This window comes from Rhinolophus hipposideros (assembly GCF_964194185.1).
Source record: "Rhinolophus hipposideros genome assembly, chromosome: 5".
In the NCBI taxonomy this organism is placed as follows: domain Eukaryota; kingdom Metazoa; phylum Chordata; class Mammalia; order Chiroptera; family Rhinolophidae; genus Rhinolophus; species Rhinolophus hipposideros.
Genome location: NC_138051.1, coordinates 79,801,352 through 79,827,953, shown reverse-complemented (window position 1 = coordinate 79,827,953; position 26,602 = coordinate 79,801,352). Strand labels below are relative to the sequence as shown.

The following is a 26,602-nucleotide window of genomic DNA, read 5'->3' as shown; positions in this document are numbered from 1 at the left end:
ATTGGGTTCCCAGTGGACGACTTCAAGGTTAAGGGAGTGGTCTCGCCATCCCTACCTTCGTGGAGCGCTCAGTCCTTCAGCTTGACACTCAACCCGTCCCCTCCTGGTTTTCACCCCCACACTTGGTTGCATACATCACCCTCATTTCTCAGGGGAAAGCCCATCCCCAAGCCCCTGCCCTCACAAGCCTGTCACAGGAAGGCTGATGACAGTTAACATTTGCTGAGCTTGCTGGGGGCCAGGCACTGTCATAATATTCTTATTTACATAGTACTATTATATGACAACATATATTATACATAGTATTATATATTACCTTAATTATCACATTGTATTACTTAATTTGCTCCATTTTACAGACGAGGAGACTGGGGCTCAGAGAAGTACAGTAACTTGCCTAAGGTCACACAACTAGAAAACAGTAGGGACAGACCAGCTCTGTGTTGTGACACCAGAGCCCAGTTGCTAACCCCTACCCAGGACAGGAACACCCAGGAGGTTCTATACTATGGGAAATGCTCATTTTATAAACTCTGCTTCAAATCCCATTGACATTTTCCATGACGAGGATACACTTTCAACTTAGAGTAGCGCTGTAGCTTTGTCAAGCCTGACAATTAGGTAATTAATGTTAATTGTTCTGTGTGACTTATTATGTCTGCTTTATTAGGTTGGTACAAAAGTAATTGCGGTTGAAAAGGTTAAAAATAATTGCGAAAAACCGCAACTACTTTTGCACCAAGCTACAATATGACAGCGTGAGTCACGGCAAAAAAGAGATTCCATGTAGCTACGTCACCTTTCCCTCTGCTCAGATGCAGTTCCTTTCTTGTCACATTTAGAGACCTCAGTGACATTCCGTGGCCACAAACTGGTCAGCTGAGGACAAGTCTGACCCCATTGGCACGTCCAGGACTGCAGCCACAGGACCACTTCTGAAACTTGGACCCCCCCCACCCCCCGTTTCCTTCTGGGACTCAGTGGCAGAGATGTGCTGTGACGTAAACACCCTCCCTGCCTGCGGTGTTTGCCTTCTGCGCCCTCCCTGCCGGATCAGACAGCAGGCCTCAGCGGCTGCTCACCCGGGTTACGTGCTGAAGGGTGAAAGGCAGCCCTGATGTAGACATCATCTCCGTTACCAGGTTTCTCTCGAGTTTAATGGAATACTGCAGAGATCTAAATGGAGATAAAGTACCACGGCTCAGAGAACAGCCAGGATGCCATCTTTATGCAGCATGACAATGTTCAGTGGTTAATTAGACACCGTTAACCTATTTTAGCAGGGGACATAACTGGGATAAATGGGGGGAAGTGTCCTTGAAGCCTCTTAATATCCACAGCACATACTGGATCCTAGACTCACCTCCCTGCTGCAAGACAGAGCAGGCTTAAAACAGACCAAAGAGCCAGGCATCTAGAGCCCGGACTGTCCCAGTGGAAGACCCTCTCCCGGCCCGTCGCCAGGGACCATGGCCTCTGACCTGGAGAGGGACGTGAAGGGTTGGGACAAATGGTGGCTATTCCAACTTGTTGCCTCTGAGAGAAAAGCTAAAGCCACAGGAAGGAGCTCACGGGGCTCTTGTGACAAAAAGAAGCAACTCTGTGGCCAGAGGCCAAATTCATAAAGAAACACTTGACAAGGGGACTAACAGATGCATTTTAAAAATGCATCACTCCTCTGGAAGAAATCAAAACGCCATTTTCCTGCGAGGTTTTCTAGCCTCATAATTTTAAAATGTCCAATAAAAACCTCACAAGTGCCTCCAAACTTCAGTGAGGTAAATTTTACCAGGCATGAGAAAGAGAGGTAATAGGTCCCAGATCATATAACACATCACTAGCATATCCCAAACCAAGGCCTACTTTGTAAATTGTGCGAGCCACCAAATGAGCCCACACGGTGCAAACCCAGATCGGAGCCCAGGAAAATTCTGCCATCGTAATCACGGCTACCGTGCCCATTCAGTATCAGGCAGTAGAGTGATTAATTGGAGTCCTTCTGTTTGAAGACGTCCCCGTACCTGTAATACTTAAAAGCCAGACATTTTTCATGAACTAAAGTTGTCCTTGGTCAATAGATTTCTCCTAATTGAAAGCTCTCCTGAAAGCTGAAGTCCTCTCTGTTTCTCTGCTGGGTTCCTAGTTATTGCCATTCATGTGTTTAGCTTCCAGCCTGTATTTTAGGTATTGCATTTTCTCCCTTCTTTTAAAGACAAACAAGAATCTCGAGCACCCAAATTTTGACACTTTAGGGTTTTAGGTCATTTTAGATCATATTTATCTACTGCCAGCAAGGTGTCTAGTAGAACGATGAAAACTGATGTCCACGTGCTGTCTGTAGACTGCCAAACCCCCAGTAGAAGGGATAGTGAATTACAAGAAAATTCCTGGGTGAAGCTTGCCCCCTGCTGGTGAAGATTCAAAATAACATCTGTGTTCTGATTCAACCTCTAAAGGGGTATTTATTGTGTGGGAGGAAAAAGAGTTGAAAAACAGAAACAGTTTTAGTAGCTAAAAATAGTTATAGGGACATAAAATGTATGTATAGGCCTGCTATCAAGAAACTTAAAAAGTGGAAGTATTTAGAACTCTAGATCTTTAGTATCTCAAATGAACATTATTTTATTCAGAAACCTTATTGTGTAACTAATTATCAATTAGGTGCAAATAGCAGGTGTTGGATTTGAGGATCTGTTGCTCAGAATTTTACAATCTGGCTGGAGGAGAGAACGTTTTAGAAATAACAGTTATACGTGTGGAAGATCCACATGGCAATGCCTGAGAGATTCCTCCCACCATCCACCCATGCACCGTCTAGATGGAAAAACGGGGGCCAGGAGTTGCTAAAGCAACCTAACTACAGCCCCAAAGCTAAGTGGGTGGAACAGAGCTGGAGCTAGAAACCAAGGTTCACAATCCCTCATCCGCTGCTGTTGCCAGCACGCCCCAAACTTAACAGGACAAGGCAGGCAGACAGGCGCAAAATGCCATGGGAGCAAAAGAGCCAACGGGGGGAGGGGGGGGTTGGGGCTCCCTAGAAGACTTGCCAGCGGAAAGATGAGTAGGCTTGTGGCAGGCAGAAAGGCTGCAGGAAGGCGCTGCCCCCTGCAGGGAATACACGGAGTACAGGTAGGTGCGCGGAAGGGTCAGGTGTGTTCAGGAAACAGTTGGGGAACTGGTGTGGCTGAAATACAGACACGGCGGAGGCTGAAAATGAGAATGGCATCAGAGTCGGCTGAGGAAGCAACCAGAATTGAACAAGATGCTATTACACGTTGGTATCAACGCTATAAATACATACACTGACATCGGTCGGAGATCAGGAGGGAACTACGGGGCTAGAAATCAATTTTCACTGGGTTCCTTTTTTTTTCTTTCAAGTTACTCAAGTCCACAATTTCAAGCAAGGTTGCAACGAATAATATGCAGCTCATCTCATATCCTGAGATATAACCGCAGCGTGAAGGAATTAAGTGGAAGAAGTTCTGTTATCCCTCCTGTTAGAGAAAAGGATGGGAGGAAAAGCCACTGGGAAGAAGTGCTATAGAACAGTGTGTCCCTAATCTCTGTCGCTTTCAAATGCCACCTACACGAATTTTGCTATAGCTGTGTACTTCCTGCACCCACTTTGTATTTTCTCTAAGTTGATTCCTTAAGTTTACTTAAATTCATTTAAAAGAAAACTTTATATCCTCAATGGACCACTAGCATCACCAGCCATATAGAAGGTAATTGTAAAAAACAGAAAAAAGTTATTAAAAAGCACAAAATGTATTATATTATAACTAGATATTGCCGTTTGCCAAAAGTCAGAGCCTACAGCTTATTCTTTCTTTGTTAAAAAGGTAGATTAGGAAGGTATAAAAGAAATACTAGCTGCAAATTGAGACTCTCCCACTGACGTGATCAGAGGGACTGAAAGCGAGTGTAAAAGAGAATAAGTAACTTTGGGACTCAATGCCCATCTCTGGCAAATGTAGCTGTAAGGACAGAGAGTACAACGCCACAGGATGTGCTAACCGGAAATCATGGGTCCAAAATTCAAGGGGCAAACTTTTATTAGTGTTTCTGGAAACCTTTATTTCAGTCCATTTGTAATTGCTGAACGCCGTGGGTCTTTTATTTCTCCTGGAGAGAATTTTCTGCTCTGAAATGGAGAAACCTGTAAAGATTTCCTTCCAGTCACTGACCCATTGTTTTCCTCTCTCCTCTTTTCCATCCTAAAAAAATGATGGTCTTCCAAAAGCCCATGAATATACAGAGACTCATGCAAGTGAGGAGCTACTCAAAGAGGAGGTGTCTCCTGCTAGAGTGACCCCTTTCCAGCTGCAAGTGTGAGGCCACAGGCAGTGCAGGGCTGTGTGTGGCAGCCGGTGTGAGAGGCCACAGTGCAGGGCTGTGTGTGGCAGCCGGTGTGAGAGGCCACAGTGCAGGGCTGTGTGTGGCAGCCGGTGTGAGAGGCCACAGTGCAGGGCTGTGTGTGGCAGCCGGTGTGAGAGGCCACAGTGCAGGGCTGTGTGTGGCAGCCAGTGTGAGAGGTCACAGTGCAGGGCTGTGTGGCAGCCCCCCAGAAGGCACAGGACCCACCCTTCTGACTCCCTGGTACAGGCGAACCAAGGACAGACACCCTGGCACTTAAAACAAGGCCTTTTGTACAATGACCACTGTGAAAGCAGGAGAAATTGACACAGCCACCAGTAACCAACGGTGGTGAGGGTAGCATGGGTCAAAAGTAAAGTCACTGGCAGGCCTGCTAGACGAGGAAAATCTAGGCTACGTGAGGGGGCTCAATTTCACGTGCACATTTATAACCATGTATGCCCAAGCTGCTGCTTCTATACTGCAAGTGCTTCTGGTTACTTCTCAATAAAGGACTAAAAAGAAAAGGGAAGAATAGCTACGATGTTCACAGACACATTTTATTTTTAAGAGGCTGAATCCATCAAAGGGGGAACAAGGAGATCCTTTATGTCGGGAGAATTTTAACCAATGGCTGGCATCTCTAGCCATTCCCTCCTGGCTTTTAGCTGCTCACACTGCAAAGCAGCGAGTCCCCTTAGCAGAGAGCTGGCTCAGGGGACACAACTTTTTTTCCTTGAAAGTTTTTTTTGTTCAATAAGATTGCTTCATATGATCAACATCTCATTTCTGCAAGGGTCCCGGAGGATAGCGGTTAAGACAATTTTATTCTAAGAGACTCGCCATTGCACAAATAGTATAGTCTACGGCCTTTTCATGAACTTGAGATCAATGCATGCAGCTTTCCAGGTTTGAGGATGGGCACGGCTGCAGAATGAGAGGCCCAGTCTATTACACTAATTAGCTGCCTGACCTTGGGCAGCGGGGCAAGGTGACATTTAAGGGCTTTTCTAACTCTGAGGTTCTATAACTGACTCACTGAGCTCCCCCGCCCCGACCCCCAGCCCCGCCCTCATTTTCTCCATCTCTAAACTGAAGGAGCCACACTCTATGACTTCTTAGGTCCTTCCCCAGCTGTGGAAGACATGGACCCTGCCTCCAGCCCCATGTGTTCCCCATGAATACCATGCCTTATTCTGACAATCCCCAAGCAACTGCTTTATCCAGTCCTAAAACTGCAATCACGACATTGTAATGTGCTGGTTGGAGATCCTAAGTCAATATGGTGGGGGAAAACAAGTGAAAGGAAGGAAGGAAGGAATAGGGAAGGGAAGGAATAGGGAAGAAGAAGGCGTGAACATGATGACAGAGGTCCACATGCTGAGGATGGTAGTTGATAGGAAGATGGAAAGTTCCATCCGTCCTGTCACCACGGAGCTGCCACACGTGCCCTGGACTGCCAGGCCAGGGACCTCTTGTTTTCTGAGACAAACCTTTTTCTGTTTAAGCCTCTGTTCATGGGGTTCCCTGTTGCTTTCACATGAATGGAACCTCAACAAATACAGCACATCCAGTGGCAAATGGGAAGTCATTCTAGTCGAGAAGGAACACACATCCACTGAAAAAGAACAGTCTTAGATATAATTATAACAGTTAACCTTACTATACGGTCTCATAAGAGAAGGCAGTGATTTGAAATGATACAAGAAGAGTTTAATTCTCAGGATACAAATGAACGACATCACCAAAATCTGCTGGGGGAAAAAGGCATCAAACTCAGGGAAAAAAGATGAGCAGAACCTCTCCACTGTCCAACCTAAAAGAAAACACCCTCCTATGAAGACGGGAGATGAGGCGGTCCTTAAGAAGCGACCTCGACACTGGGAAAAATGGATGTCTCCCTACATCTGCAAGTACACCAACATCGAGATCGTGCCACATCACAAAGGCATTCAGAAGACAGGATGTGTCCCTTGCACCCCTGGTCACAGACCTGTCAACACTCCGAGGGCTCCCTGGTCCCCAAATAATAAAGTGCCTGGAGTCCAAGGCCGTGCATGGGGCCCTTCCCTACTTTGCCCGCAGATCTCCCTTACTTCTCTAGGTAACCCTGGGTTTCAGGCGCCCGCTCTGCTCATTCGGAACACGTGGGCACGTTCATGCCTCCGTAGCCCCAGCCCCTGTGTCAGGAAGGCCTGTCCTTGCCTCAGTGTTTGTCACCTGTTTCAAGGCGACGATTCATAGACAAGTGGCTTGTTGCAAGCAGCCGTCTAAAGAGCATATTTCAGAAGTTCAAACATCCTTTGAGTTGTAGAGGGCCTTTGAGACGACCAAGTTTGAATGCTGAAGGGACAGTGCCCAGGGACGCTGAGCTAGCAGCACATTATACCGACCTCTCCTGCTCCCTTCCCCGCTCACAGCTCAGGGAAAACAAATCTTTGCACAGCGAGGCTCTCCGTGTAGTTGGGGTTCCTCAGCACCATAATATCCGAGCCCTGAAAAGATAACTTTGAGACTCTCTAGTCCAAACCCCCAGGCAAGCTCGGCCTAGAGCCCACAGGACGTGCCCCGAGGTCACACCGTAGGCGAGTGACTGGCAGGAAAGGACCAGAACACAGGCAGATGGCCCGACTCCTGATACACACGTGGGGAAAAGGTGGCCCCCAGAAAGGAGGGTGACCAGAAGGGAGCTCAGGAAAGAGCCTCCACGGCAGACAGACGGCTGGCCCTATCAAATATGCACTCGGAGCACCTCGCTCTGGGCTGACGGCCTCCTGATCACGCCGCCCTCACCTCGCGAAGGAGGCACAGGCCTGAACCAGAGGCGGGGCTGCAAGGGCACCAGCACCCAGAAGCGACCCCCTCGCTGGCTGCCTGGGAATGGTTCCAGTTCTTGGAGGGCAGTGCAGGGTTAGAAGGAACGAGCGTTTCCAATGCCTAATTGAACTTAATGACCAGCCTAATTAGGCCTTTTAATGGCAGGACTGGCATGGCCTTGGCTCGTGGCCCTGCGTACGGGCTGCATCCTTTGCACTCACCTTCTTCTCAGGGTCGGGCAGCCGGCCGGAGCCTCGCTCTGCAGACATGCAGGCCAGCGAAGGCTAAGAAGGGCGTGGGCCATGCACCCACTCCCTGCTAGCCTCCCTGCAGGGTGACAGTTTGGAGCCATGTCGCTAGCCCTCGGGGAATCTGCTGAGGCGCTCCCCGGGAGGCGGCACTAACACTACCCCAGGGCCAAGGGCTCGCCACAGAGGACAGGAGCGTGACCCCACCGGCGGACTCACCTGGGTTCAAATCCTGCTGCCTACTTACTAGTGGTGTGACTGCGCGAGTTAGGTAACCTTTCTGAACTTCCGTTTCCTCGTCTGTCAGCGGGGATAATGATAGCACCTACCTCACTGGGGTTGTTTTGAGAATAAAGTAAGACAACTGTGCTTAGCACAGTGCCCAGCGCAAAAGCTACAATAAATGGTGCGTGTGTGTGTGCGCGCGAGTGTTCCCATCTCTACCACAAGAGGGCTGGGCAAGGTATGTGGGCTGTCCACACTCGGTCTGCGGCGTGGCCCCAGAAGGCAGAATCTGGATCAGAGGACGATGCCAAAAATTTCCTAAAGATGAGCAATGTTTTAAAATCAGGGGAGTTGGTAATGGTATAAAAATTAGAAACAACCTAAATGCCCACGAACAGGGGAACAGCGCATTCATGCCAAGGGATAATCACGCAGCAGTTAGAAAAACAAGGCAAGTCTATGTGCACTAAAAGCTCTCCAAGGGCGTACTATTAAATGAAAAATGAAAAAAATTAAGGAGCAGAACATAATTAATCTGACCCCACTTATGTAATTATGTATGTATTATATATATATATATGTATATATATAGTACACACACAGACACATATATATGTAAGTATATCTATTGTGTAAAAATATATGCTGTATATCTATTGTTGGTAAAAGATACCAACAAACTTACTAGTACTTCTAAGGAGATGACTAGGCTTAGAGGAGATGGTAGCTTTGTGTCGTATGAATTTGTATATCACTAAAGTGCTCTTGGCTTGTTTGTACAACTGAAAAAGACTTGATTTAAAACATATGCTTCCACTGAGTTCTCAACAGTGGAGGGGTTGAAACAGAACCCAGACCAGCCCTTGTAGACACCAGTATCTGACAGATTAGACAAAACTGGCTCTAACCTTCTAGTTTCAAGACCGCTGCACCCTGTGATAATCAGAGGGACAAAGGAATATTCCACAGGACGCTGTACTTTTTGGCAACTGTTATTTAAGGGGTACTTCTGTAGGCCTCTCCTGACTCTCAGAGACTCTCCTACTTGACAATCCTGCCCCTGGCTCCAAGAAATGACCAGTTCTAGTCACAGGAAGATTGGCACTTCTGCAAAACTAGAAAATGCAAAGGGCCAAAAGTCAAGGCCTTCTCAGGCCATCTCTTGCTAAGTAAATATTCAAGAGCCCATTCTAGAACCACTCCTGGTTTTCAACTACACAAATAAAATTCAAGGGTGAGTTGACTTGTTAAGAAAAGCTGAAAGCCTGTGAAGAAGCTGGGAGCAGCACCTGGGGGATGAGGATCGGGGCCCATGCTCTGCAGCCTTTGGCAGGCCTCCCACAGGCTGCCCCCAGGCAAATGGGGGGCAGTAGTGCTGACTCAGGCCTTTAGACACAGCCTGTATGCCATGTGGCCTCGGGGCCTCAGCTGTCCTTTTCCTGGTGCACACAGGGAACAAGTTCATCCCAAGTCACGTCAGGCACTCATTCCCTCCTGCGTAGGCATCAGGCACTCACCTCTGCTCCAGGGAGGGAACTGGCTAGGGCCACTTGTCAGGAAGACTGCTACCCTTTTCAGAGGAGGAAGTGAAGTATCCAAATGCTAGTCCACGTGGGGCTTATGAGAACAGACTGCTATCACCTTCAATTGGGAGGCACTTGACAGAATTGCACGATTCCAATTATTTCATATTTAGTCATTTGCATAAGCAAATTGGTTTTGTGACACTAGACAAGCTATCCAGGGCCCTAAACTGCCATGAATATAACATAGGACATCTCTGCTTACTCTGAACCATCCATCACTGTGGATGTGCCGATCCAAGCAGAGGTGCATGAAAATGCCCCCCAAATCCTCAACGAGAAAAAGGCCAATGCAGCCATCATACTTATTCGCTAGCCTGTGGGATGGATATATACCATATCGAAAGCCTCTGATACTTTCCAAAGGGTCAAGTTACGTCAATTCCATGAATAAACACTGGCAGTCTACTTTCTCAGCCTGGGAAAATGTTACAACTATCGTCTGCTCATGATGACTTTTATTGAGTTAGGACTTTTGGAGTACTATGTAGCCCTCAAAAATGAGGCAGTTATACTCTACACTGAAATTCAGAAAGATCACGCAAAAACACTGTTATATGATAAAAGAAAAATGTGGAATAGATTGCCAATTGTGTGAGGCAAGAAAAGAATATATTAACTTATATTTTCGGAAATGCATAGAGTCTCTTTAGAAGGAAACACAAAAACACTGGTGAATAGTGGCTGCCTCCAAGGAGGGCAGCTGGGGGAACAGGGCAGGGAGAGAGAAACTTCCATTTCATATCCCACCATTTTTCATCGTTTGAGTTCTACGGCATGTCTATATCTTTATTTGTTTAAAAATAAATAAATTCAAAATTCACTAAGCGTTCTGATGTCTCCAAAGATGACATGAAGTTAAACAGTGACTAAAACGTCAGAATTTGTACTGTCCTCGTGTCCGCCTCTCCATCTCTCCCTCATAGTTCTCCTGATGAAACGATTCACGTTTCTCAGTTTAGTTACATTTGAGCTTCACGGTCACATCAGTCCTATTTGACCTATAACAGGCAGAATATTGTCATCAGGGACAGCGCTTGTCCGTATGTCCGCAGAATGATCATGCGCAACTGACCTTTACCTCTGCCCCTGGTGGGGGGCTTTCAGTGAGACCCCATGCTATGCACCTTCAGGGCTGAGTAGGAAAGGGCAGCTCAGCTCAGCTAAGAGCCACCATTAGCCATCCCTTGTCCTCATTCCTCGTCACCTGACAGCTACCAAAGCAACACGTGTCTGGAGACAGAAAAGGCCTAAGGCTAGAATGATCTTGACACATCCCACGCTTTTCCCTACTTCAGTGAGGAGACTTATTTTTCACCAGTTATTTCAATATACACAATTTAGGTACAATTTATTCGTCTTCAGATTCTACCAAAGAGATAGGATTGACAGCAATAAACAATACAATTAAATTTTAATTCTTTTTTAAAAAGGTGAATTCTCTAAGTTCACTAAAATAAAAACTTATCTAGGTCTTCCTCTACCATCTTTCTGTCCATAAGTTGAGAGCAAAGCAAAAACTTCCTCTCTGGGGAGCCCTGTCCCTTGACCCTGAAGCCATCTTCTCTGAATTTGCCACACTTGGAAGCCACATGGAGAAAAAGGGTAAATGCAGGTAGAAACAAGGAGGTCTCGTGAGCATTTCCAAAAGCCACAGAAACAGGGACATGGCGCCTAAGCCTGGGGACAGCTGTTGGAAATGGAAGCACAATTAGCTACCTAAGACCTTCCCTTCTCAACAGTGTCACATGCAACACACACACACACACACACACACACACACACACACACACACACACTGCACAAGCTCATCCTCGGCCTCACAAAAGATAAAGGGCTTTTCATGTCCATATGGACACATTCTTAAGACTAAATAACTACAAACCCTGTGCTTCCTTCCCCATCTTTTTCAAGACCTGGGACACTTAGAAGCAATATTTGAATAAAAAAATGGGTGGGTGGACGAGACTGCTCACGTTGACAGCTGACCAGCCTAAGGCCTGGCAGGGCCAAGGGCAGAGCGCTCACACCTTGGCACACCTGCACCCACGGTGCAGCACACAGCACCCCTGTGGGGAGGCGCCCGCTAAGCCACCCTCTGCGCCTCCTTTCTAAGCCACTGACTTCTGTGGCCATGGGCAGCCTATAACAGACTGGGGTAGGAAGACAAAACGCGCATTTGCAACTGCGCTTACAGGTCTCGGAGCCCGGCAGCTCTGTGAGTTTTTGCCTCTCACACTTTTGTAACCTAATAAGAATTTAACTGCTCGCTGGTAACAGGAAGGTAAAGACACTCTGGTATGGCAATGACACAGAGGGAGAGGACAGAAGCCCTTTAGTATTCTTAGAACATCAATGCCATTAAAAAAAGGGGGAGAGAGAGGAGGAGGAGGGAAGGGGGCAACGTCAGGACGAGCGCGCGGCTGCTCTACCACCATCTTGATGTCCTTGACGCGTGCAGATGGTGTGGAAGAGGCTGGCACCAGAACAGCCCATGAGAAGGAATGAGCAGCCAATGGAGATTTATGTGAGGAGAGTGAGATGGACAAGGTAAAATTGTCAGGAGGAGTTGTTAGAAAGTAAAATATATTGTGACAATTCCACTCCTGCCGTTCATCAATAAACTGACAGATCATTTAGTGTCAATTAGGAGTGATAGATGGACAAGTCCCCATGATCCTGGGCCAAAATTAATGGCTGGGAGGGAGAGGGTGATTGAAAATGACGGCTGACATTGAGAGCAAAGTCCTGGGTGTCCCTGAGGGGCCATTACTTGCCTCATTCCCTTGCAGACCAATGCAGGGACAAACCCAAAAACAGACACTTTGAGACAAAACTTAATCAGACTACCCTTCCTTCCTCTCTTTGCCAAGTCTGCTTGCCTCTCATTCCACTCCATTCCCCATGGCCAAACCAGTGACCCACCGTAGGCAACTTCAGAGCCGAAGACAGCCTGGCTCCAGGATGGAATCTTTGGCACAGCAATGACCAGGGTGCCAGGAGAAGGGACAGCTAGTGATCCCAGGTGTGAGGCAATTCCTGAATTGAGCTCTTTCCTGCAGGTTAGGAGTGAGTGTTTGAGTTCTGGCCCCCAACACCTCTAGCCGGTGAGGTAGTGACACATGCTTGCTCTTACTGCAAACAGAACAAAGGTATCCCAGAAACTCACGTCCCTTGGCTGTGGGGTCCCAGTCAGATCTGTGAACAGCCCTTCTACTTCCCCCTGGTGACAACATAGACATAGGCCGCTGTAAGCCTCACTTTCCTCGTCCCACCCTCCCTGCGGGGGAGACACCTACCTGGCAGAGTACAGTGAGCATTACATTGTGGATGAAATGTCTACCCGTCCCCCATTCCCATGTTGAAACCTAATCCCCATGTGACAAGTGTTTGAAGGTGGGGCCTTTGGGAGGTGATTGGGTCACGAGGGCAGAACCGTGATAGGATTAGTGGCCTTATAAAATGAGGACGAGACGCAAGCGCGCTTTCTCTCTGTGCGTGCGCACACCAAGGAAGACCGTGTGAGGACATAACCAGGAACAGGCACCTGACCTCAGACTCCCAGCCTCCAGCACTGTGAGAATCAATGACGTTTCCATGACCCAGTCGATGGTACCCTGTTGTAGCAGCCCAAACTGACTCACACAGGTGCCTGGCAGCGTGCCTTATATCATCGCCCCAAAGGAACTTCCAAAGAGCATACACGACTTTTCAGTGACTTCTCCACTCCAACCAGACTGACAATAAGGAACTGATCCCGACTCCCCCAGCACTTATGCCTACACCAACCCTTGAACAAAATACTCTCCTCAGATTCTCTTTGACCATCAGCATTCACCCCGCTTGACGCTCATCCTCTCTGCAAGGGACTCCCTGGTTGGGTCGTGGTGCCGTCAGATAGGGCATGCAGGAGGAGGGGCCTGATTGGGGGCTGGCAGGGGTCCATGCTGATAATTTCCACAGTTTTGGAGTCTAGAAGAGAGGCCAAAAGAGGTGCAATTTGAGTCATCCACACAAAGAGAAAACAAGAACAGAGCCTTCAGTTTGGCTGTTTGGAGGCCACTAGGGCCTTGGAGAAAGTGGTTACTGTGATTTTCATTGGGGCAGAAGCCAGATTACAGTGGGCGGAAGAGGAAGTGAGAAGTGAGGAAATGGGGACAGTCATGTAGGTGACTGCTCTGAGGAAGAAAGGAAAGAGAAGGGACAGTATTTGGAAGGGGACATCTGTGTTGAGAATCGTGCGTGTGTAACACCTGGGCAGAAAGTGAGTCCAGATGAAACGGCAGATTTGAAGGTGTTGGATCCTGGAGGAGGGATAGGATAAGACCTTCCAAGAGAGGCCAGTTAACTTTGGACAAGATGATGTGGGGACATTTTTCCTCTGAGGTCACATTGCCAGTGTCAACCATGTCACTCAATTCTCACTTACAACGTGCTCCTTCTGTCATTCCTGATGTTTGCGAATGAACATGCCTCATCTCCCCAATTCAAATCCACGCTTTGGCAGGGCGGGAAGCGCTCTGCAAACAGCTGAGTGCCTGCTCTGCAGCCTTCACAGGGCAGAGCCTCGGGGGAGCCCACTCTGCCTCTCTGACCCCTTGTCAGCCTCCTTTCTTCTTTCTGTTTCACCTCTGTGCTGCTTGCCTCCAGATGCCAGCTCTCCTTCACTTCAACAAGCTCAACAGTCAGTCTGCTTTCCTACTTTGAAAAATTAAAAAAAGAGGCCAATCCAAAATGAAATTCCCACAATGCCCTGTTCTTCTCCAGCTTTCTTGATAACTAACCAAGCCTTTCCAAGCTTTCTCCTATCCTAGAGGAAAAATGTCCCCACATCATCTTGTCCAAAGTTAACTGGCCTCTCTTGGAAGGTCTTATCCTATCCCTCCTCCAGGATCCAACACCTTCAAATCTGCCGTTTCATCTGGACTCACTTTCTGCCCAGGTGTTACACACGCACGATTCTCAACACAGATGTCCCCTTCCAAATACTGTCCCTTCTCTTTCCTTTCTTCCTCAGAGCAGTCACCTACATGACTGTCCCCATTTCCTCACTTCTCACTTCCTCTTCCGCCCACTGTAATCTGGCTTCTGCCCCAACGAAAATCACAGTAACCACCTTCTCCAAGGCCCTAGTGGCCTCCAAACAGCCAAACTGAAGGCTCTGTTCTTGTTTTCTCTTTGTGTGGATGACTCAAATTGCACCTCTTTTTGCCCTCTCTTCTAGACTCCAAAACTGGAAATTATCAGCATGGACCCCTGCCAGCCCCCAATCAGGCCCCTCCTCCTGCATGCCCTATCTGACGGCACCAGGACCCAACCAGTCACGAAGCGAGGCACCTGGCAGTGACCTTCAGCCCCTCCCTTTGCCCTGCTTTCAACCAACAGCACTTCTGTTAACTCTACCTCCAAAACGTCTCCACATCTCCTCTCCGATCCGTGCTCCCACCACTGCCCCAGTGCAGGCTCTTATCCTTCGTACAGTGTTACCTTCCCAGCAGGTCTGCCAAGCTTCCCACTGATAGCAAAGTGATCGATCAAAAACACTGCTCTGATCACTCATGTGTTCAGTGATCCCCGAGTGCTTATTATGGACTGGCACTGTCTGAGGTACCAGAGGTATGCAAATAAGAGTACGTCTCCTCTCATGAAGCTCATGTTGCAGCAGAGAGAAAAAGACGGTGCGTGTGTGTGTATGTGTGTGTGTGTGTGTACACAGCCGCACGTATGCATGGATGGCAGGTACACAAGGCAGGTGATAGGGAACACGGAGGGACAAGGGTGCTGCTTTATACACAGGGAGGTCACGCACAGCCTCGTAAGCCACGGTGACGACTGTGGTCTCCTCTGACTGGGAGAGGAACCACTGCAGGGTCCTGAGCAGACAAGTGAACTGATCTCACCTCTGTGGCGGTAAGACTGAGGGAGGCAAGGGTGAAAGGGGGACAGGAGGCTCTCATGTGAGTCAGTGCTAGACCTGGTGGTGGCTGTAGCCGGGCACTGGCAGAGGAGACTGAACACGGTTTGCTGAGAGACTGAACGGGAGTGGAGATAAAGAGGGGAGTCTGGGATGATGCCAAAGTGTATCGTCTGAATAACAGGGAGGATGGGGTCACCATTTACGTCGATCTGGGGAAGATTTTAGGGGGCACAGGTTAGGGGAGGGAGCAGAAGGCGTAGAAATGAAGAGGACCCATGTGGATGTGTTAGGATTGAGTTGTGCGTGCAGGTGGAAACGTGGACGACTGCATGTTCATGGGCTGGACATAGACATTTTGGACTCATCAGTGTGTGATAGTCAGACTCCCAAGACTGCGTTGAGATCACGCCAAGAGTGAGTGACAGAGAAAAGAGGAAGTTCAAGGATGAGCCCTGGGTACACCAACATTCAGAAAGGTCAGAACTAGGCCACAGACTGAGAAGCCAAGCAAGTGATCCCTTGAAAAGTAACACATGAAACGGAAAAGCATCTCTCTCCAACGGGAAACTGATTTCATTTGGAAAAATCTTTTAATATATCCATTGAAGAGTAAACACTTGAGATTCTCTTTTGTTCTCTAAGGAGCAGATATACGATTTGCCTCATTTCCATATTTCAAAATAAATTCCAGATATGAAAAGCACTAAAATGCCCTAATAACTTAGAAAAATGGGGCTCCTCTTTAAGACTCTCACTAGTACATGAGATCTACATTTCAAAGTCATCTTCTTGTTCTTAGTTAACCCAAAAACGTAGTGTTATATTCAGTAAAGGAAACAGTGTGGTACTTAATGGCATATGAATGGACAGAAAGACCAATGGAACAGAGTAACCAGTCCAAAGTAGACTCAGGTACATACACAGATGTAGAATATGGTAAACGTGGCTTCTAAATTCACTGGGGGGAAGATGGAGTTTTAAATAAATGGTGCTGGGACAAAAGCCATTTAGAAAAACATAAAACTAGCTCCATACGTCTTACCGCACACTGACATTAATTCCACACGGATCAGAAATCTAAATTTTACAAGTTAGATTTAGGGTGTGGGTGCGTTCCAATAAAACGATTTCTAAAAACAGGCAGCTGGTGTAGGCCACAGTTTGCTGAATCTAACTATGTAGAAACCAAGAAGGATACATTTTTATATTTACACATACATGCTTATTTTTTGCAAAAAGAAGTATAGGAAGGATAAATCAGAAATGAATTAAGAGACTACTGATAAGGGGTGAATGGGAATGAGGTAGAGGGAATAAGGATGGGAATGAGATACCTCTAAGTATATCTTTCTATACCATTTTGATACGATAAAAATAAAATAATATCACTTGTTCTTGCCAAAAAGCTTTAATTTGAATCAATCATGAAGAGTCAACCAGAGAAATGGAAAATATGGGACATTTTACAGGACAACTAGCCTGGATTCTTCCAAAAAGTCACTGTATAGGTGGAGATGGCTGGGGGTTGGAATTATTTTAGATGAAGAGACTGAAAACAGACATAACTACCAAACACAATGTGAGCATGCTAAAGGGGTCCCAGAGCTATAAAAGACCTTTTTGGGACAAGTGGGGAAATTTAAACTACATATTAAGTATTATTAAATCATTATGAAATTTCTTAGATGTGATCATTTTTACTATGATTATTTGGAGGATGTCCTTAATCTTTAGAGATGCATGCTGAAGTATCTAGAGGAGAAATATCGTAACAACTGAAACTTCTTTTCAAATGATTCAGGGGGGAAAAAGGTGTGTTTGTGAGAGTGTGTGTATTTTTATAGTGCAATTTTGAAGGCAAAAATTGCTTGATGGAAATTCTGAACAAGACTAACGTGTATTCTTTGAGAAAAAGAAATTCCCTTGCTGAGTATATCTTAAGTTGTTAAAGTGGATAGTTGGCTATCCCATCGGTGTAGTAAATCCCATTGGTGTAGTTTTGGTTTACCTTTTACCTAAGACTTAGTGCAAGGGATTAAAGACCAAAATGATTTGTCATCTAGCAGTTACTAATAGGCAATTCTATTCTGTTTAGAAAATTACTTTAAGGATGACACAGAATGCTACAATATGGATGAACTATGAAAACATTATGCCGAGTGAAAGGAGTCAGTCATAAAGGACCACAACATAATGATTCCATTTCTATGAAATGTCCAAAATAAGCAAATCACAGAGACAGAAAGCAGACTGACTGGTGGTCGCCTAGGCCTGGGAGGTTGGGGGCACATGGGAAGTAACTACTAACAGGTACAGGGCTTCTTTGTGGGGGGAGGGTGTGACGAAAGTGTTCTAAAATTGGTCTAGTCTGTGAATATATTAACAACTAAACTGTACATTTTAAATGGGTGAATTGTAAGGTATAAGAAGCACATCTCAATAAACTGTTATAAAAATGAGAGCAGAGCACAGGAGTAAAGCACCCCGCCCACACCTCCCACGAGCTGCTGGCACTCACTTTGAAGCCTTCATGGAATCATCTGCCCAGCCTCCTTGGCGGCGGGGTGGCTTGGGAGGGGGAGCCTGCAAGGAAAGAGAAGCCGAAATAATAGTCACTCAACATGTGCATTCAAGTGAGCCGTGGCCGAGGTCAAAGTCGCCTAAAGCAACATGCAACCTATCAAAACCTTTCAAATACAGGGTAACCTTTCAATTTTACTATGAAAATCTGGCTGCTGTCATACTCATCTGCTGGGTGCCTCAGTTGGCCAGATCTGGAGGGTAATTCGGCAATGTCTACTGAAAGTCTTAGAAATAAATGCTCACACTTTTTGAGCCAGCGATTCTAATCCAAGGAAGTTTATCCCAAGCAAATAATCAGAGAGAAACATAATGCCATCTGTGAATCATGAATACAGAATTGGAAACCAAAACAGACAGCAATAAAAAATTTAGTAAATCACGGAACACACAAGTGAAAATACTATGCAATAATGAAAAACTATGCTAAAAAGAAGAATGATATGAGAAGGTTCAATATATATTAAATTTTCGACACATGTTGCTAAACCATAGGTATATGCTTCTGATTTTGTGAAAAGATGATTAAATTCCTAATATCTAGTGTTAATTAGCTCTAAGGACATGAGTGAAAGGGGACTCCAGTAATAGAATTATGGGAAATTTTTATGTTCCTTCTTGTACTATTGGGCATTTTCCAAATTTCTTTTATAATCAACTTATACTACTTTTATAAACAGAAAAGGAATAAAATAAAGATATAAGAGAGAGGCTTGCTTAAAAGATAATCTAAACTGGTGAGTTAAAAAAAATCTCAGATTATTTGGGCAGGAAGCATCACCTGCAATGGATACATTCAGAGACCCAAGTGCAGGAATGCTTGTCCCGCCTGTTCCTATTACAAATACCAAAGGAACATCCAGCAATCCACTCAGTCACTCAAGTTAGGTAAAAGAGCAAAGAACATTTTCTATTTTGAATTACCCAACATACAACTAGATAGTTTTTGAAATGCCTTGTTCTCCCCCAAGAACTTCACATACTCATAACTGTTGCTCTTAGTCTAAGGAGACACTTAAGATAAATGGACTAAAGCGGGGGAGGGCAAACATTTCCATGAAGGGCTAGGTGGTCACTATTTCTGATTTCTGTGGACCACATGGTCTGCTGCAACCCCTCTACTCTCAGACTGCAGGGCGATAACAGCCACTGATGGTAAGGAAGCAAATGGGTGTAACTGTGTCCAATAAAACTTGACAGAGACAAGCAGCGGGCCAAATTTGGTGGGAAGGATGTGGTCTGCTGACCCCGAAACTAAATGTGTCACTCCAACGTTCTTTAAGTCTGTTGCTTAAGGCCTAACCTAAAACTTTTTAAGAAAACACTCCCTCAACATGCCAAAATACCTTTCTTTACACTTTGGATATTTTCGCACCAAGATGTGCTTTCTTTCCTGCTTCTCTAGTAGCACTCCAGGGGCACCCCAGCCTGCCAGGGATGTGCTCCATGTACGTACGGGGCCTTTTTCTGGGGGGAGGCTGAACCTGCTGGAAATGACTGACGAAGCAGCAGCCAAGTCCTGGAATGCCTGTATCCAACTTAGCTCCTGCGAAGTACGTTAGAGAAAAAGTTGAGTTTTCTATGCTAGAGGCAGGTAATGGAGCTATTTGGGGGCTCTCTCTGTACATCTCAGAAATGACAAAAATGTAGATGTGAAGAAGGAGCTGTTGTTGGTTTTTCGGGGGAGGAATCCAAAGAGGATGGACCAAGTGGTCCCACTCTCACTTCCCAGGCCACACATCCTGTTTGGTGTCCCTGCCACCCCACACTCGCCCATCACGGGGCTAGAAGGGAAGCCTTATATCCTATGACCCTTCTTCCCTAGACACAGTGGACTGAACCGGGGGTGCACCAGTCTGAGCCAGTTAGAAACCATCGAATTCTCTGTGCCAGGAATCTGGAATTGAAGCTCGGAGGTCAGGCTGTTCAGATTGCTCTGAGCACTGGAAATATAAGGACCAGTTGGAGTCAGAATGACCCAAACTACCACAAGCCAAAGTTATGCATAAGCAGAGACCAAGAACGTTGTCTGGCTGAGCTCTGACGGTGGGTCAGGCATTCACCTTAGGGAGAACTGAACTGAACCAGACCAGACCCCTTGAGGATGTTTTAAACTAGTATGGCTTTAAACCACCCGTGTGCTTTTGCAGGTAACTTCCACACTTCTTTCCTCAAGGATAGGACCATCTTGTGATAATGTGAATTCCTGCAGCTGAAGATCACAAATTAGTAACCACATGTTTTGTTTGGCCATACAGTGGTTGTCTGTATGTTTTTGTTTTATAATTTAAACTGCCATTTAAGAAGTTGAAAAAAGAAAAGAAAAAAAAAAGACTCCATTAAGTCTGGCCTGAGCTATCACGTTGACTACTAACAGACATCACATGGTTAATAAAATTTCTTAAAATTCTAAAAACCAAAACAATGGGCCTTCTCTTCTTTAACCACAAACCCCAGGGAGCCATGGCTATTGAAAGGATGAGTGAAAATCCTTTCTGCCTAGAGGTAACACAAAGACACATTTTCTCTCATATTCTTCCCCTTACGAAATGGCACCAGCTGCTAAATTAGGACAGCAATGGACAAAAAAGGGGTGCTGTAATAAATCTAACAGAAAGCAACCTCAAGGTGATCTGCTCATAAATCCCTAACTGGGCAGGTCATGGTGGGTAATCACACCCCAGGCCTACGACTTCTTTAATAAACGGTTTCTAAGCAAACCCTGTCCATTGTTCATCTAGGTTCACGTGCCTGTGAAATGCCAGAAGCAATCCTCTTTTCCAGACCCCTACAGAGCATAACCACCCTCACGAGACCACATCACCTTGTTAACTATCCTGTACCTTGCTTTCTCCCACCTTCATATAACCTTCCTTACGTTCCCTCAATTCCGTGTATAAAATAAACTGCAAGACTCATTCTCCAGAGCATTTGAGATCTTGCTTCCCAGCAACTGTCATCAGTTTGACTCAAACAAATTCTTAGAAAAGTTCTCTTCCGGTTTGGACCTTCTTATATCAACAAAAACAAAAAGATCACCAAGTAACAGTCACTCCTCCACATCAAATAGCATTAACAACTAGTTCCAGAATCAGAGTGGTTTTTTTTTACATTAATGACCAAAGACCAGGATTTGACGTATGTTATACAAACTATGTACGCTACTTTTCATTGAGCTTCCTGGGAAAAGTTACAAAGAAATTCTCTGCACAAAGCAGAGAAGGGTTATGGTTGTCCCTGTGCTCCCCTGCGAGTCTTGGCCAACCTCAGGAGGGAGTGCTGAGGCATCTGGATGGGAGATGGGAGAGCAGGCAGAACTTCATGTCTGCAAGGCAGGGCTTGGGCATTTGGTGGGAGACGTCTCTCTCCTGAAGGGGAATCCTCATGGTCATGATTTAGTACTCTGAGTTCAAGGATAAGAAATTTCTTTTGTAAATACTCTCCACCATGAAGTCTTATTATGGCCACACACACATATCTTGTCTGGATAAGTCAGGCTTACTTAACCACTATTACCAAGTTATAAAAGCTCTTCCCCAGTATGCAACTTTGTTGCCTAGGTGGGGAGCTGGGCACTGTCCAATGCGCACCAGCGGAGTTAAAGAAAGCAAGATGTCGTCCCTGTCCTCAAATATTACCCCAGTTCAGCAAGGCTGAGAAGCGAGGCAGAATGCAGGGTGTTTGAAACCTATGTGATCGGACATCAGGTTTAATCTGAAACTTAAGAGGCCACAGTGGAAGTGGGAGACAGGCATCAGAGATGGAGGTACTGGGAGCCCTTCCAGAGAGAGGCGGCATCCCGGGTCCAAAGGCGAAGCTGAGGGCTCCCTCAGCCATGGGGAGTTCCACTGAATCTTGCAGTTTTCTTGTCACCTTTGGTGGTTTTTATGGGGCCACTTTCTCCTTGGACATCACTAAGACAGTGCTCTGACAAGCAGATATAAGTTTGTAATACGTAACTGAAGGCTAAACAGACTTGCACCAACTCGGGAAGTGGTGAGGACGAGTGGTCAAAGAAGCCTTATCGGAAAAGTGGGCTGGCCCTGGATTGGAAGGATAAGCAGAGATGATAAGGAAAGCATTTCGGGAGCAACCAGATACAAGGTGCAGGATGGCATGTAACACTCAGCCTATAGGAAATGCTGTTCCCTGATCATATTGGAGAGCACCCTGGGAAACTCCGGGAGTCTGAGTGTCTCAGCATCCATTCTTGTACCAGGCAGGCTGCAAGTGGAAGCTGCTGTAACTTGATCATAATGCAGTAGTTTGAAATTAGGTGCCAACGATCTGTTTGAAAAGTAAGCGGATGACCGGCATTTAGCAATACACTTTAAAAGGCTCTTTTGCATGGACAGTCCAGCCCCTATATGCCTGGATACTCTCTTTCAGAGCTGTGATGACATCTAGATACCTAGTTAGCCCTGTTTCAGAAAGAGCCCCATGGCTGTCCCCAGGGTGGTCTGAAACACCGTCCACACTCCGAGGCCAGGACATGACTGTTGCTCCTTTTAGGACCAGCTGCCAGAACTGCTGTGTTTGCCCTGCGCCATGTCATAACAGATCAGATGCTGGGGGACGTTGGGGGACCTGGGTGCCCTCCCCAGCTCGATGTCCGAACCCCAGTCCCCACCTGCAGTGGTGAGAAACTGAAACCCTTTAGTCGTGGATCCTTTCATTTGGGCCATGGACCCTTCCCTCTCCTGCCCATCAGGTGTGGGTAGGACAAGAACACACACGAACGTATGGTTTATTTTTCCTCGGATCTTGTGTGTCTGAGTTCTCTGTGTTCTGAATGTTCTGCGTAATGGCCTGGGCATTTAAAGGAAAGGGAATTGATTCTTGTTCGATCCTTGAAACTAGATACGAAAACTTTGGGCAGGCTAAGACAGTCGTGACATTTTTTTTCATGGTGCACACCAACTCCAGAATCCTCCTTAACCAAGCACTTGGGAAGACATTATCAGTCTGTTTGAGTTATGACTTTGGCAGAAATCTGTTTGCTGTCCCGCTATGAGGGAGGAAGGAAAAAAAGAAAAACAAAAACCAAAAAAAAAAAAAAAAAAAATCACAGGATGTGTGAGAGAGTAAAGCTCAACTGATCTTACAAGCCAGAAAGAAGGCCTGATATATTCTTTAGTTCTGGGGTATTGTTTAAATTGCTTTGCTTCTGAAATTCAGAGACACAGCCCCAAGTCATCTGCTGGGAAAATTACTTCCAATTTTGGCAGATTTACTGCCAGGTAACATTAGCCAAACTTGTTTTAAAAAAAGCAAGAGTCTTAAAATGTACAACACCAGAAGGGACAGAAATAGGACTGGGTGATGGTGGCCCTAAGGCAGTGTATCCCTCCTGCTCTCTCCTGAAAGCCAGAGTCAGGTCTCCCAGTGTGGGAAATGAGCTCACTGCCGCCTGATGGACGGAAGGGGGCAGGACCCTGCATAGCTCCAGAAGAGAAGCAAAAATGTGTTCTCTCCAAAAATAAACAGGGGGCAGCAATGACTGCGAGTAAAGAGTGGGAAGCACGTGACCAGTGGCTGCAGTCCTGAAATACCAGCTTTCTACAAAAAGGAGCCTGTGATAGGCAGAGAGCGGGAAATTCAGGAAACAGCCTCTTTATATGGTCTCATCCGAATGGGACAGGATTCAACTAACTGGAATTACCAAGTCAGAGGGAGACTTTTGGGCCAGACTTGTTTCTGATCTTTATATGGTTCCCCCAGATTCTTAAGATGCCAAAATAGAAAAGATGCTGCAGTGCCAAAAAAGGAGCCTTTTGAGTTTAGAAGCTTCTCACACACTCTCACAAGTCCTAGAGAAATCTCACAGTATGAGTCAGTCCAAATCCAAACTGCAACCTGCTTCAAAAAGCCAGTCCAAACACACGCATAAATTACCAACAGAAAAGACAGTTAAGATCCACGGCAAACTTCACACCCACCCGTCTTCCAGCTTCCATGAGCAAAACAGCTCCCATGTTCAAACCTTGATTACTGGCTGAAAACAAACCTCCCTTCCTTTCTCCAGCCACTTGAAAGATCCAAGAAAGTTGTTCTTATCTGCTGGAGGAGAGAGAAGACTAATGCTTCTTAATACTTGCATACACTGCGGGACCTGGCACTTATTCCTCAAATCTAGCCACTCCACACAGTTCCAGCTTGCCAATTTCTCCCTCCTGCCTCAACCTTGGGTCTGACAACTGAGTCATTATAGACCTGAGTTTCCCCTCATAGATTTACGAGGTCATAGAAGGTAATGGACCATCCAAGAACCCCAATGAGTAAACACATCTCTTTTTAGCTGAAATAGACATACCAAAATGAAAGATCTATTTTAAGTATAAGAAAGAAACCTGACCATCGACTGATGCTAAAGCCATTAGGTGAAAGACTAATTGATGGGGAAATGCACATTCTCATGGTGCCGAAAAAAAAAAAAAAATCACCCCTTACATCACGTGCCTGTTACAAGGGAGAAATGTTCCTTAACAATAGAGAGAGCTATCACCGCCTTAACTCAGTGACCAAACGTTAGCAGCATTGACAGTGGGACAGGGTGTGCTGCCGCTGGAAGCGCACCGCGCCATCCGGGAAAAATTCTCACCACATTCAGCGGGAATCTAATCAAGCCTTCCAGTAAGCTGGAAATCAGATGGAGGAGAAGTTCAACGACACTAGGAAGAAAGAATCAGACAAAACCAGCATGAGGGAAACGCTATACAACAACCGGCCCAAGCCCTTCAAAAAGTCAATACCATTAAAAAGGTGTGGGGGGGGGCGGGGGGGGCGGCAGGGGACTATTCTAAATAATGGAGTGTTTCTTGATTGGATCCTTGTTTGGAAAAAAAAAAAATAGCCATAAAAGACATTTTGGAGACAAGTGGGAGAAATGAATTATGGACTGAGTAATAGATGATATTAAGGAATTGTGAATACTATTTAGGTGTGGAAAAGTAGATTTCTAGGAGAATGTTCCTATTTTTTTTAGAGATATATGCTGAAGTATTTAAGGGACCTGTCATGATGTTTGCTTTGAAATAATTCAGCAAAATATAATATATATGAGCCATAAATGCATATGTTTAAATATTTTATAAATTATCATGTAAGCAAATATGGCAAAATACTGACAATTGTATCCACTGATGATGCGTTCAGTAAGATAGGAGGAACAGAAAACAGCTTGGACTAACCTTTTATCTCATCAGCGAGGCAAGCAGACGGAAAGGTTAAGGGCAAAGTGGATTAAAAAGTGATGCCCAAAACAAACTGTAACAGTTTGTGCCAAACTGTTAGGTTGAATTCAACATACGTCTCTGTGCTTGGAACGTAGCTGTGTCTTCGCTGCGTGTCACAAGATATTGTCCTCATACCAACAGTGTGGTAACTTTGAAGAAGGAGTGACTAAAGTGGGGGGTGGGGTGGTAAGGGGCGGTGGGAGAAGAGAGTTTGCCAGAAAGAAGGAAAAAGCTCTAGTTTTAAAGGTAGGTGGGGGTTGGGAGGAGATGCCAGGGTGGGGGGGAAGGAGGGACAGTCCTGGCTGGGTTCCAATTCTAGAACTGTCACTTTCTCTAACAGCCGTGTAGCCCTGGGCTAGTCACATCTTCACTAAGCCTTCTTTTCCTCCAGTGTAAAAGGAGAAGGGTCATGAGCCCCCTGCAGGTCTCTTGTAAACATTGGGAACCATCTCTGGCATGGAGCCAACACTTAATAAATGATAGTGACAGCAGCTATGTATTATGTATCTGAAATAATGATCGTAATAAAATGCAGGCTTTGGAGGAAAAACTCCTTAACGCCTCGGGTTGAGACAATGGCAAGTACTGGGTAGGCAAACACGGCACGGCCTTCTATTTGGGACTGCCTTGCACAAGTTGCGTTCCAGGGATCCACCTCTTACCTATGGCAGCTTCCCTGAAGAGAGAGAAACACTTTCACGTTGCCTGCACCGAGAAGATGAAACCACAGCGTCGCCACTCACTGAGAAATCATTGTGATACGCAGGAAAAGCCCAGTGTTTGGCAATACTCTGGTGGTGTCACATTCCCCAAACTCCCACACCCCCTGTAAGAAAAAGACCCATCTCCCATCTCTCAACACGCAGTCACCAAGCTGCCCATTTCAAATGACTCACGGGACCAGGCTGCCAGCAGTTTGTTGAAGAGGCCGATCCAAAGAGAACAGATTTCAGCCCCAAAAATCATTCTTAAAATTCATCCTGGGTTTTCCTCCCTTGGATGGCATCCTTAGTCTCAGTTCCCTCCCTTTGGGTCATCCTAAATCAGCTCTCCGCTCTTCTTGGGTCTGTACCTTTCAGACACATATAACAAAATGCCCTGTTCCCCCGTACTTTTCCCAGTTCAGCCAAAATAAACATTCCTTTCAGCTTTCATCATAAATCAAAACCTATCCGTTTTTGTCATTCTCGTAACTCCTTTCAATTTGTGAAAATCCACCGACCTGTGTGCAGCCAGAAACGCACACAGGGTCGGGTGTGGAAATTCCCGGCACTCCAAGAGGCAGGCCCTCCTGGCACCTGGGACTTTGTATGAGCACAGTCTAGACTTGCTCCCTCAACCAAATCCAGACTGGAATAACGGGGAGCAAGCTGTCACCATGCTGCTTTAAGAAACCTGATCTCTCACAAGACTCCTCAAGGGTGATGATGGAGGAGAAGTGGCGGGAGGTGGAAAGAAGTATGAAGCTACGTGCTGGTGGCCCCATCCTGTGACACCCCGCGAGGAAGGCCAGTTTCGTTCCCCACTCTGCTCACGCGGCGAGACCCCGGACACCGCAGGCCTCACATGACAGTTCTTCATGGGCCTCGGTGGCGGAAGCAGAGGAGAAGACACTCTATGGACAGGGCAAGGCGATGG

General features: G+C 46.2%; 1 protein-coding gene across 2 annotated transcripts in view; it reads right to left on the bottom strand.

The window, feature by feature from the left end:
• The window catches only part of IFT43 (intraflagellar transport 43), a 74,987-nt gene that overhangs the window by 30,617 nt on the left and 17,768 nt on the right, over positions 1–26,602 (bottom strand). For both annotated transcript variants that reach the window (XR_013993356.1, XM_081048608.1), the window contains exon 3: positions 17,668–17,732. Coding sequence is in view for 1 of the 2 variants with exons in the window: in XM_081048608.1 (XP_080904734.1) it covers positions 17,668–17,732 (65 nt within the window). In the remaining variant the exon portion in view is untranslated. The remainder of the gene's footprint in view (positions 1–17,667; positions 17,733–26,602) is intronic.